A 13,312-nucleotide genomic window follows, 5' to 3' on the forward strand; every position below is an offset into this window, starting at 1 on the left:
GTAGGAAAGAGACACCTTTGCCCAGGTGTGGCGATCGAAAAAAGCTTTATCGCTGCTGCACCTTTCTGTGATCAGATTAAAACCCTGAAGGAGACACGAGGACCAAAGCCAGACCCGCCAGGCTACGGCTGAACTCCAGAGAGAAGTGCCAATAAAAAAAGCGATGCAGTTAACTATCCTGTTGTTGAGTCTGTGATGGATGGGAAGTCTGCTTCACCGTCCCGAGATCTCCATCCATCATCACGAGTATGCTGTGAGAGATATTACTGAGGGAGGGAGGGATCTAGCAGGAAGCATGATGAAGAGGAGAACGATGGATGAGAAGACAAGTATTCATAGGAGGGAGAGAGACATCAGATGTGTGTTAGAGCCTCACGTTTCAAGCACACAAAGTCTACATTTGGAGAAACAGCAAAGCTTGCACTCTTGGTGTTTTGCAGGCAACCTAGCAACTGCTGCTATGTGCTGCACAAACCCAAGTTAAAAGCATCCGGACCGGGTTCAGCCTCGGGCCCCGCTGTGATGTCTCCACCACTTCAGAGGATTGCTGTTTATTAAACAAAAGAGGGAGAAGAGGTAATGCAAGTGTCACTCTGTGCCACCTAAAACAGAGAAGACACAAGATGGGGAGGAGGAAAGATGACTGGGAGGGAGCAAATTAAGTTTCCTCCAGAGGATATCATCATGGGAAACCCCGGTGGCAGAGAGGAGGACAGAGAAAAATGAGGAAGAAGGGAGGAAGGCTGGGCTAGCTGCCAGCTCAAAATACTGGTAATCCTTACATGCACACACACACACTTCGGATTCCTTGCTGGCCGTGGCCTGTCGATATGATGCCACTGTGATTCATGATAGCTAAACTTGCATCACTTTAGCTAATGATTCCCTATACACGCTGCTGCTGTTTGCGTGCACACGCGCGTGCTCACTGCACAGGAGATGACCGAGGACTGAGGAGGCGACTTCCACATCTATTTAAACAACCATTAACCAAACGCACACAAACACACAACGAGTAATAACTCACAATGAACGTGTGCACATGCATAATGTAAGTGGTCCGCTCAGAGAGGAGACGGGCAAAGGCCACAACATGTCAGACTCACATCCATAAACACTGCCCACATGACATTCAGAGGCACACTGAATCACCACAGCGCCAGGTGATTACTCCAGACTGGAGCAACCCAGGAGCGACAGCCGAACAGCTGAACCGATGAAACAATTAAACAATAATGTTCCAACAAAAGTCATAAAACTGAGACTGAAACTCAACTTTTTTAATGAGAAACACTAGATTTACGTGAGCCATCAGCAAAACATGCTTTTCCTTGTGAACTACAAAAAACCACTAGAACCAGTTTAAGAAAAGCAAATATAACCCAGTCAGTGTCTACTCTGCAGACAGACCAGTTCCCTTCCAGCTGTGGTCCAACAACCTTTTGTTACGACACCGAAACTATGAAAAGTTTTATGTGCTGTTAGCATTTAGCACATGATTTACCATCTCAGCTCATTAGTCCCTGCTGAACTCCCAAATCTTATTTACATCGGGTGACTCGTTTTTCTCGATTTGCATTTTCATATATGCCGTGGAGTATGACAGGGTGTTAGCTGTGTAACTGTAACGCTGCGACAGAAGCATCTGTATTTGTTTTGACAGTATGATTACATAGTTTATGACTTCCAGAAGCTCAACAGGACCGTGTGCTGCAGCTAACGGGCTGAAGCTACGTGTACTCTGCCTTTAAACAAAGAAAAACAAACAAACAAAATCATTTTAAATACAAGTTTTCAGTTGTTGAGCTGCTGCGTGACAGAAGAAACCCCCCAGCACCACTTTCACCTGATAACTTTAAGTAGATGCAGTAAAAGAACTAGATGTTATGGTCATCTCTAAAGTTAGAAATATCCTGTCTCAGAGTGACGCTGAAAAACTAGTTCATGCATTTATTACTTCCAGGCTGGACGACTGTGATTCATTATTATCAGGAAGTCTTAAAAACTCCCTGAAAAGCCTTCAGCTAATCCAAAATGCTGCAGCCAGAGTCCTGACAGGGACTAGAAAGAGAGCAGATTTCTCCTGTTTTGGCTTCCTGTTAAATCCAGAATTCAAAATCCTGCTCCTCACATACAAGGTCTTAAATAATCAGGCCCCATCTCATCTTAATGACCTTGTAGTACCATATCACCCTATTAGAGCACTTCGCTCTCGCTCTGCAGGCCTACTTGTTGTTCCTAGAGTATTTAAAAGTAGAATGGGAGGCAGAGCCTTCAGTTTTCAGCCCCTCTTCTGTGGAACCAGCTTCCAGTTTGGATTCAGGAGACAGACACTATCTCTACTTTCAAGATTAGGCTTCCTTCCCACTGTCGCCAAAGTGCTTGCTCGTAGGGGGTCGTATGATTGTTGGGTTTTTCTCTGTATGTATAATTGTAGGGTCTACCTTCCATATAAAGTGCACCAAGGCAACTGTTGCTGTGATTTGGCGCCGTGTAAATAAAACTGAATTGAATTGAGATCAATTAAACTTGATGGTGATGCTTAAGAATGCAGCAGATTGTTGATTTTTCCACTTTTTTATTGTGGTTTTTCAGGTTGATGGTGGCCTCGTTCATTTGCATCAACACCTCTTTGGACCTCATCCTGAAAGTTCCAGCAACCTGATCAGCTCCAGATCACGTCTGTGTTTAAACAATGAAACAACGAGAAAACGTCCCGAAATGACTGGACAGAGACAAGACTACAAAAATGCTGCTGCTGTCCTAATACGTATGGACTTAACTGCATATATATAATAAAGCGTGTGTTATTTGCTAAAATTCAAAAAGCAAAACAGGAACAAGGAAGCTAATAAAACACAGGCTGACCTCCGAGTCCAAAAACTGTTTGCAAAACACTCGGTAGTTGGATGAGCTGAAGTTATATAAATAGCTTTGTGGTGTTTGGCTGGGTAATCAGGGAACACACACACACACACACACACACACACACACAATCACTTATAAAGATATATAGCTAACACACACACAAGCTCTCACAAACATTTTTTGCTTTGAGTAGCAGGATTTGTGTCATAAATGTAATTACTGCTGTCCAACTGTAAGATGATAGAATTAAGCTGCTTTTAGAGAGTGAGAGAGAGCGAGGGGGGTGTGTGGGGGGGGATCACAAGTAAGACAAGAATATCAAAATGGTTGGAGGCAGAGGAGGAGGAGGAAGGTGGGGGTTGGCAGAGAAAAACAGAGGAGAAAAGAAGAAAGAAAGAAAGACAGCAGGCCTGGGAATGAAAGAGGAAGGATGGAAGTGACAACGGGAGAGAGAGAGGAAAAACAAAAAAGATATAAATAAAAAATTAAAAACAGAGCACAAAGACAGAGAATGCCAAGCTATCCCAAGGCTATTTTGTTGGCAGGAAGGCAGTGGGCTACTTTCAAAGTCAAAATTACACTAAGGAGCAGCTTAGCAGCAGGCAGCGGCAACAAAGCCAGCAGACCCAACAACAGCCCCAACTTCTGATGAACCCAAGCACTCTTTGGACGCTCCAATAAGGAAACGCAGCTCCATTTCCGTGCTCCACTTTTCCATGGAAAAAGACAATATCCAGCTTCTCCCACTGTCCCATCGGGGGGAGAAAAGCATTACATCACAGCACAAATACCACCCGGCCCCAGCATGCGCGTTAGAGAAGACACACGCTTAATAAAAAATTCCTCCTCAAAATAAAATGATCTAAAGGGTGAGGCGTGCAGGCTACACGAAGCATCTCTAAGAGTGTGTGTGTGTGGAACAGTCTGGTTTGTGTAAGCAACCGTTTCCTGTTTATTACATGTGTGCAGAGCAGTTCACAGATCCCGGCCGACGAAATGAGGTTTTCCGATCCCGCAGGGCCCGTAATAATTGAACGGGCATCGTAAGCCGTACAAACACGTGACATCATCGTCAATCTCACGTCTCAGTATTTATTTCAGATTCCCACAGAGCTTAACGCAGATGCAGCTGGACTGAAAGGCGACGCTATAATAATTGACCGAAAGAAACGATAATGCAAATATGCAGCACGGAGGACTTCCACGAGCACCGCCCCAAAAACCAGATGGTCGCCGGCCTCGCTGCCAACAAGAGCTAATGTGTCGTTTCTGCAGGATAATGACTCCTTCATCTGAGATCCATGTGCACGAGCTGTTTGGAGAAGAGAATCTATTTTTCACTCATTAATGCACGAGCTGTGGAGGCTCATAGATTCTCGCTTCGGTTTGCTAAAAGATGGAAATCTTAAACATTGGCCTCCACCTCGACGTGCAGCGTCTCATGCATCATACAACATCAGCGCAGCACACGTCAGCTATCATCCTGTAAAGCCTGGAAAGGACGAATGGCCAAACCAGCGAGAAGCGACAGCTCTGACCATCTCCCGATTACTGCTTACCTTTATTGGCTTACTGGGGGAGACGGAGAGGGGTCAAAGGTCATTAGGTATACGGGCGCAGAGCCAAGGGTGCACACAAAGACAGTTAAAACACAGAATGATGGAAAAGCAGTCACTGCTTCTAATAACAGCCGGTAGGAGCTAATGCGAGGCGGCATCGAGCGCGATCTGCACGCGTGCACGCAGCCACGCTGACACGAGACACAAATTGAGCTGCTCTCTCTGCGACAAATTAATCCATCAATCCACATCAGCCTAACAAGGTGGCTTTCAGGTTAAATCCAAAGCAAAGTCTGGGAGAGAGACTGGAAACAAAGGAAGGAAGAGAGGAAGGAAGAGACAAAGGAGACAGAAGGGGATCCAGAGAGATGCGGCTCTCTGAAGACGCAAATTGGCAAAGTGTTGTCAGCGTGCGACTGCTGTCAAAGTCAAAGTTTCACCGGGGAGCGATTCAGACAATGGACTGCACCGGGGTCCCTCAGCATCACTCTGGCCCCCGACACACACACACTTTCAGAGAGATGCTGTCCGTCCTAAGCTCCTCTGCCTGTTTGCCAGCCTCTAAGCCTGAATGGCGTTGGCAAGAAAGTGAGTGAGCGAGGGCTGCTGGTGGGTGGAGGAAGCAAAACTCGGCAATACAAAGACATAAAACTGCAACAAAGGCATACAAGAAATTTGGCAGTTTAAGACATGTTTGCTGCAGGCGGAAAAAACCCTCACACGAGTGAGTATAAACACACGAGACCTTTTCTTTCCCACTTCTTAAGGAAGCATCTGTATTAAGGACTCGCGCATATTCGAGAAACAACTGAGGGCGTTTGTGCGCGTGGATGGAAATGTTCTCGATTCTGGAGCTTGTTTATTCCCCACAATTGACTTTCACATGGAAACAGCTCTCGTGCACTGTTGCATGCAGGCTCACAAACACAGCTCGAGGCCGCCTTCATCACCCGAGGCTCGGAGCACAGCTGCAACCGCTTACGTCCTGTCAGCAGTTTGTGCGTTTGACTCCGTCGTCCTTCTCACAGCGGTTAAAGGATGAGTCTGCACTACTGAACCATACGAGCTAATGTGCTCTGATTATGCAAGTGCAGCCAATAATGACTCGAGTAATCTTCGTGGAGTTTACTTGGGAGCATCTCTTCTGTCGGCGTTTCCTCTTCCACAGCTCGTTTGATTCATTACCAGAATGACGGAGCTCCTATTTCTCAATGCCGCCACAAAGACGTCAAACACGTCTGACCACAAACCCCGACACGATTTGTCAGAATGTGAAAGCGGGGCTTTTCTGTGTTTATTTATCGCAAGAATTTCTGAAAATTTTCCTGAAGACCGTTCGCTCATCTGCAGCCTCCACACGTGGGATTTTCATTTAGCCACAAAGACGTGCACGCACTCACTTTTAAAGGGAAAGTTTCCATACATGCACACGCACGGTCTGTAACGCGGTCGCCTATTTCCATCGCTTTGCCTCTCAAATTCAGCAGAACTATAATATAACATGAAGTTCACATTTTCCACAGGATGATGGGGACTTTCCATTACAATACTATCACCATGACGGCGACAGCTTTCACGCGTGTGGGTGAACGTGTGATGTCGTTGTCCGGAGATTTCTTTGGCTTTGTGGAGGGAAAGACCATCGCTGGAAGTGTAAACAACATTCCCAGAAGTCATTGTCTTTAAACTGCTCATTTCCCAGGACCCCACCCCATCCCACTCCACGCTCTCCCTCCTCCGAAGTCCGTGCAGCTGTCCTGACAGCCTATCGTGGAGCTGCTGGAAGCATTTCAGTTATAAACTGGATTAAAGAAGAGGAAAGTGGGCTGTCGCGCTTGCCAGGCACACACTCTCTTTAACAGCTCTGGGCTGTGCAGCCTTATAAACACACTGACAGGCAACAGGTACGGGGAATGTGTAAACGGCCGTGGGAAAATAATCTGGAAACCAACCAGATAAAGTGTCCGAGTGTCTTTACTGGACATTCAACAGGCCTGAAACCATGAGGTGAGGTATACGACATGTCAGATATCCAGGAGTCCAGTAAAGAAAACATCCCTGAGTTACCGGACAGAGCACACATTATCATCACTATTGTTATTATTATTATCCTGCAGGACCTTCAAAACTGGCAGCAGAGCGAAGAAAATACAGACTGACCGAGCACAAACAAGTAAATCTGGCCACAGTTTAATCCTGAATTACAATCTGTCAGTCGTAGTCAGCGAGTACCAGAATATAAACACTATTACTAACACTCGAGTCTTCCCTCCTGGTAACAGTCCACAATCATCAACACTGTTGATTTAAGCTGACAGAGCTTTGTTTGGGACTTTAGTCCACACCTTTGCATTTTTACGTTCAGTCCTCATCACGCCCTTTTTCCTCGTCTGCTTACTCGCATTTTCTGGACCCGGCACTCGCTCAGCTCCAAACCAAAGACGAGAAACCGAAGGGAAAAGTGTGTTTTCCTCATCTTTTTACCAGAATGATGGAAAGAGGAACAGACACGGCATCTTTATCTCATTATGGTCCAAATCTAATAAAATGACTGTTAAATCTCTGTTTCCATAACTTGTCTTTCATGCTTATTGTTATGGAGCTAACAAATTAAAGTCTGTACCAGCACGTATGAAGTGGGAGAAGTGCTGGACTGAGTGAGGAGGATAAAGGCAGACTCAGAGTGCAACGACGAGTGCTCTTAATGCTGAAGAGGCCGCAAACGTAATGATGGAGACTTCAAGGCAAGAGAAAGAGAAAAGTTTCCGATGAAAACTTTTAAAAACACGCTCGTCGGCCGCTGTGGTGAAAGCTTTTGAAGCATCGTGCATCTCTGCCCGCCCGCACTTCAGCTTTCCTATTACATGACTGCTTCCTCCCTTATATCGGTCTCGTCTGTGAGGTGAGGCCTTGCTCTTCTTTCTTGGTTTTTTATCAAATTTTGTTTCCATTTGTCTCCAGAAAAACCTTCAAAGTGTCCAGCATGTATATGTTTGCTGTGTACACCGCAGTTTCTCATTTATTGTGGCTAATTTACGGTTTCTGAAATCTGTTGCATGTGTGTGCGACACGGATCATACAGGAGTGTTCGGGAGTTTGGCTCACCTGCATTGCTTCCGGCCAGGGATCCAACGTTGTTCTCATCTGCCACTGAAACACAAGAAACTGATGTTAACATACAAACACGCCTGTCTCGCCAAAATGCTTGTTTTTACTGGACTTCTACTTTCTGACGTTGCCGCTCTTTGCTCTCACCGTCGCTCTTTAAACCAATATTGTGTTTTCTGTCTCATTTTACACGACGGCGGGACAGCCGCTCTGCTTCCTGTGATGTCGGGTCAGCTTCGCTGCTACTGCTAAGTCATTTCCCTTCCTCCCTTGCTCTCACTTCATTTGTCATCTCCCCTCCCTTTCTGTCTTCTTCCCTCTGACCCCCATGTGTCCCTTCACCTTCTGCCCTTTTGCCGCTCGCGTCTCGACTTCACTGTTTTCTTTTCTCTTCAGTTACACCCCGTCCATCCAGCCCGTCGCTCCTCTTTCTTTCCCTCCTTTGATCAACATTCTCGCTGTTAATTCGTCCTACGCTTTCTGCCTCCGCCTCGGTCCCCCTCTTGCTTTTTCTCCCTCTATTCTGAAGCCAAGAAGCTGATGAGCAGAGCTGCATCAAACACAGTGACACGGCTTCTCTGAGCAAATAGTTTTCTAATGAAAACCAAGCCTGAAGCGTGCCGCCAAACTGCCTGCATCTGACACGATCTGCACCGCATTCCCCGGCAGCGGGGGGATCACGCATGTGATGCACACGGTGTTGTGTTACCACACACACAGGAGGCCGGTCGCCTACTTTTATAATGATTATAAAGCTCAAATTCAGCCTTCGAAGCTGAAGAAATGAAGTTTTGGTTGAATTCACAGGGAAAAGGATGCGAGCGAAAGCCAACAAAGTTTACTGCACAGAGAAGGAAAGGTGTCAGAGATGGAGCGACAGGGACGGCGGTGAGCGAGGGAGGCGTTCATCATTTGCAACTGATCTTAAATAATTCTTCAGTTTTTAATTGGACTGAAAAATGAAATCAGGACAAATTAAATAAAAATGACCCACCAATTAATAGATGAAAACGGCGTCCTGCTCTTTTTTTATATAAACACACAGAAGCATGAAGTCGATCCTAACGGGAACGTGGTCGTTATATGAAAGAAGATAACGAGTTCTCACTAAAGCACATTCGTGGCACTTATTAACACAACTGCATGAACTATTTACATGAAACTACATTTACAGGTTGTGAAAAGAGCAAAAGTGTAATGACGGGATTATTCGCTGACCCCTGAGCGTCTCTAACCACGCAGTCTTCAGTGAGCAGCATTCAGAGGCTTCGTCAGCAAACACTTCCTGCTTCAGTCTTAAGCTGCCCTGCTGCACTCACATACATTCAGCTTTCCTAACAATCGCCTGCAAATGAACACTTAAATCTAGCCGAGGCGCTGCTGTGCTCTTTGCTGCTGCAGCAGCAGCCGTAAAACATCCAAAACTGCCTGATTTTGAAATATCACTTTAATTAAATAGTGCCAAGCTGAAAGCGCCTCTAATAAATAAAGTTAAAAAAGAATTCAGCTAGAAACTTTTTTCACGTCCAGCTATGATTGCATACAAAGTGAAAAATCTTTCATCGCCATGGTGACGTTTGCGCGTGTCCGTGCACGCGATTCGTCTCCTTTTGAGCTCCGTAACAGGAATCCGTCCTCACGCGCGTCTCGTGACTCGATATGATCCTGAGACTTTACTTACAGTACTAATGAGAGAAACCTGATTTGCATACAGCGATGCAAAGGCACGTGTGCTGACAGAGACATATTTGCTAATTGATGCTCAAATTAGCAGAGCTGAGTAAACTGGCGAGGCGGTTGTGGTTAATATTGGGCTGCGGTTATGACCTCGTTTGTGTTTGGTGCGATAACAAATGCGGCTTTTCTGCCGCAGCTTATAAACTTTTACAAAACCACTGAAGCTCACCCGAAGCGCTATCACAGAAACCATCACCAAAAGATGAGGCCGACACGACTAAGGCAGTAATTCCCCTCTATTACATGAGATTATAATCTCATTACATTTACCTACGAACTCTTACAACAGGGTGAAAATTCAGGATTTGACAGGAAACAAAGAAATAATCACACTGTAAGTAAATTTCAGCACATTTCTTGGTATTTTTGCAGAAAAACAAAACAAAATCTTCCATCTGAAGTTTGCAGGGAGGGGGTCATGTTATAGATGGATTAACCTTGAATTTTTACATCTTTATTTAATATTCACAGCATTGATGTGCATGATGGATGTTTTATTATTGAACTGACCTTTTAATTTAGCAAAGTAAGTGTGATATGGTGTCTGCTCCTCTACCAAAAATAATTCCCAGGCCTCCCTGACCTTATAACGACGGAGCCAGGACAAACTTCCTGTAAAATACCTGGAAGTTACATCAACTTACGTCAGAATCAGAGAGACTTTATTGGTCCCAGAGGGAAACTGAGTACTTATACTTTACTTCTTAATTCTAATATCTTTAAGTATTTGTAGGTAAATATAATACCTAATGAATTCCATTACACCCTGAGTCACAGCCAGATTATAACGTGTCACCAAAATTAGCCCATTTTTCTTCCATGTCAATCTTCTCGGCTTCAGCGCTCTCGCCTTGTTTGTGACGTGTGAGCAATATGTTCTTCTGGACTTTACAGAGACCCAGGGCATGCTGGGAATAGCAACATAACAGAGAGGGATCAAGCAGAACTTCAGGCCAGCCTAGAGGGATAACATTTATCCCAAACATGTAAGGTCCTCCCCTCTGCAGCACTTCTGTGCGAAGCTGAATTTTGCTCTTTTGCTGTCAGTACAGGAAAAAAACGGAGGCGTTTCTTAATATGATGTTGTTATTGTGGCTGCCTGATGGTTTGGCAATGGAAACATGCCATTCAAGCAATCGGTTAATAAATCCTTATTTATTTGTCGTGCATTTAATGAAGATCGAGGCTGCAAAAACACAAAGGAGGCGATGTCCAGGCATGTAGTGCATACCATCAGTCTGTTACTCGTGTAGAAACAGACGTCTGAGCAGCTCAAGTAGTCTTCTGCTTTGTCTCATTCACACACACACACACACACACACACACACACACACACACACACACACACACACACACACACACACATCTGAAGGAGGAGGACTGAGGGAAGTGACATTTGAAACAATATGCTTTTGTTGTGCTGCTGCATCCGCTGTCACATTACACTGATGTATGCACAAGCACAGGCGTAAGCACGCACACGGACGCGGCATCTCTACGGCTGACTTTAAACAGTCGCTGAAATGTCTCCACACCCTCGAATCAGAGAGCAACAGGTGACGGAGATGTGAGCTCACAGCATCACCTTCCTCACACTGTTTGCATGAATAAAAAAACATAATGAAGCTGCAGCTAAAGCCTGCATCGCGTTAGCACTTTGTTTCTCGCTTTCTTAAGTTTGGAAGTCTCAGATGTTCACAGGTCAACCACAAAGATGCTGCAGCTTCACACTCCTAGAAGCCAAATCACACTATTCTCAGTCCAAGGCCCCGAAATGTAAAAGCATATACGGCTTATTCTTTAACATGAACCTGATTCTGTTTAGTACAGGATGTAATTAAGCACACAAGACAAACACAAAGCTGCAGCCAGTGACTCTGCAGAGGTCCCACCTGCATGCAGTGGGACAGGTGTCAGTCTGCATGTGGCTGTGGAGAGCATGGGTGGTGCAGCAGTCATGCAGCAGGAATATTAAATGTATGTGAGGATGCACGCAGCCACCATGCAGAGCGCACAACGAGGAAAGATCATGTCCCCACCAGTGTGATGCTGGTTCTGAGTCGTACCCAGGTCCATGCTCTTCGAGGCTTTGACGTGCTGGATCTGCCACTGGTTCTGGTTCTGGGTGGGAGACTGGGGCTGAGCCGGGCTGGAGACGTGAGGCTTTTCCCTTAAACAAATGAAACACAAGGCAAACAGAGCCCTGATTTTATTTGTGTGGAAGTTGCATCCTGTGTTGTTCTAATAACACAGGAGGGAATCGTTTTATGTTGTTTGACCCTCGTGCAGACAACATTCGCACGTCGATTATTATAACTGCAGCGGCGTTAGCAGCAATGAGCTTACATTAAGGAGGAAACACTGATGCTCAATAATGTTATTTTTTAGGAACGGCTAAAAGATAATAATGTGCGCAACAGTTCAGCGAATGTTTTTGTGATGGTGACACCAACATGCGGATAAAGAGTAAGTCTGTAAAAACCTCTGAAGAAGACAAATACTCACCTTTCCTGGAGATAAGAGTTTTGATTGGAGCTGCTGAAGTCAGCGTCGTGTCCATACAGCAGCCCGTCCTCTTCCTCATCCATGTGAGAGTAACTCCCGTTGGTTACTAGAAAAGAAATCAATCTGATTTAAAATAAAAACCTCAGTGGTGACGCGACAGCCTGAGAAAACAGACCAAGCATCTTTTCTAGAATCAGGCCATAAATAAATAAACGAATCTTCGTACAGCCGACTCGTCCGTGTTGCTGTGGTCACGGCTCGGCGTTTCACGCAGTGCCAGCCGGGATGGGAACGTATGCAATGCCCCTTCCTGGGTTCTCTCTCTTTGTTACGCTTATTTGGGTATTTGTTTACAGGTAAACATATTTGTCAGATATGACTATTACTCCTCATATTGGGGCAATAATAATAATAATTGATTATCTTACTAATCGTTTAAAAACAGGCCAATCACAAAAGCTATTTAGATTTTCAGGGAGGTGCTTGTGTAGTTTTTACATTCAACACTTTGAATTTCTGCTCTGCTGTCTGTTAATGAGACAGAGATGATTATTGGTGCACAGCAATGCAGCAGAAAACATCCAAGCAGCTGCCTGCACTGTGAGTCTGCTGTAAGGACGACAGTATAACAAATGCAGCTTTCAAACACGGCACACGAGGAGGAAGCAGAAGGAAGTGAATTATGCTGCCAGAGTGTTTTGAGGAAGTCCCGACACTGATTTCCACCTCAGCTTGCAGCTGCATGTAGCTGCAGTTTCACAATCACATCTGAAGCCATTAGCGGGGACTATTTAATAATCAAAAAAATGGGTGGAGGAACACGTCAAATAAACACGTGTTACTCTGATCTATTGTTGTCTCCTCTAAATATTTAGAAAACCCGCCTTTAGTGAGGAGAGAACATTAGAAAGTGGGTTAAAGCGATTCTCACGAAAAGCTTCGCAGACAGAAAGTCTTAAGGATAAAAACTAAAGCGAGTGAGAGACGAGAGGGAAGCGGAGGGAAAGATAAGCAGCTGGATGAGCAAAAAGTAAAGAGAGAGATAAACCACAGCAAAAGTTGGTGCAGATGTGCAGAAGTGATAAACGAGCGTATGACAACTTGATGCACAGACACACGATCCGCTCGAGCGTAATTTACATACAGTCATCACTTCTCAGAGTGCATAGCTGCCACACAGCGCCGTCCTCGCCGAGCGTCCTTTATACGCTCTGCACACGTGCGACTGAAAGCAGAGACGTTTGCAACTGGAGAGGAAAGCGGCGGCCTCCGAACGCATCGCAGCCTCTCAGCTCCCTCCCTCCCTCCCGCTCGCTCGCTTTCTACACTAATCACCTGCTTTATTTTTCTTCTGCTGCCTTTCTTGCAATCTGATATTTTGGCTGTCATTTATCTCTCCTCTCAGATCTCCCATAAATCATTTTATCTCCCACTCAGTTTTCAGCCTTTTCTTCTCCTCCTCCCTGCCAGCACCTTAATCAGCTGAACTGTCAAACACACACACACACACACACACACACACACACACACACACA

The 13,312-nt window shown here is 45.3% G+C and overlaps 1 protein-coding gene across 1 annotated transcript in view; it reads right to left on the reverse strand.

The window, feature by feature from the left end:
• LOC102199403 (partitioning defective 3 homolog B-like) overlaps positions 1 to 13,312 on the reverse strand; it is a 213,201-nt gene that overhangs the window by 90,671 nt on the left and 109,218 nt on the right. Inside the window, exons 15-17 of the mRNA XM_013913502.1 lie at positions 11,778 to 11,883; positions 11,339 to 11,442; positions 7,533 to 7,577 (exon numbers count right to left, since the gene is read on the reverse strand). Coding sequence (XP_013768956.1) covers positions 7,533 to 7,577; positions 11,339 to 11,442; positions 11,778 to 11,883 — 255 coding nt within the window. The remainder of the gene's footprint in view (positions 1 to 7,532; positions 7,578 to 11,338; positions 11,443 to 11,777; positions 11,884 to 13,312) is intronic.

This window comes from Pundamilia nyererei, unplaced genomic scaffold (assembly GCF_000239375.1).
Source record: "Pundamilia nyererei isolate P.nyererei 1_Seehausen unplaced genomic scaffold, PunNye1.0 scaffold00135, whole genome shotgun sequence".
Lineage (NCBI taxonomy): Eukaryota > Metazoa > Chordata > Actinopteri > Cichliformes > Cichlidae > Pundamilia > Pundamilia nyererei.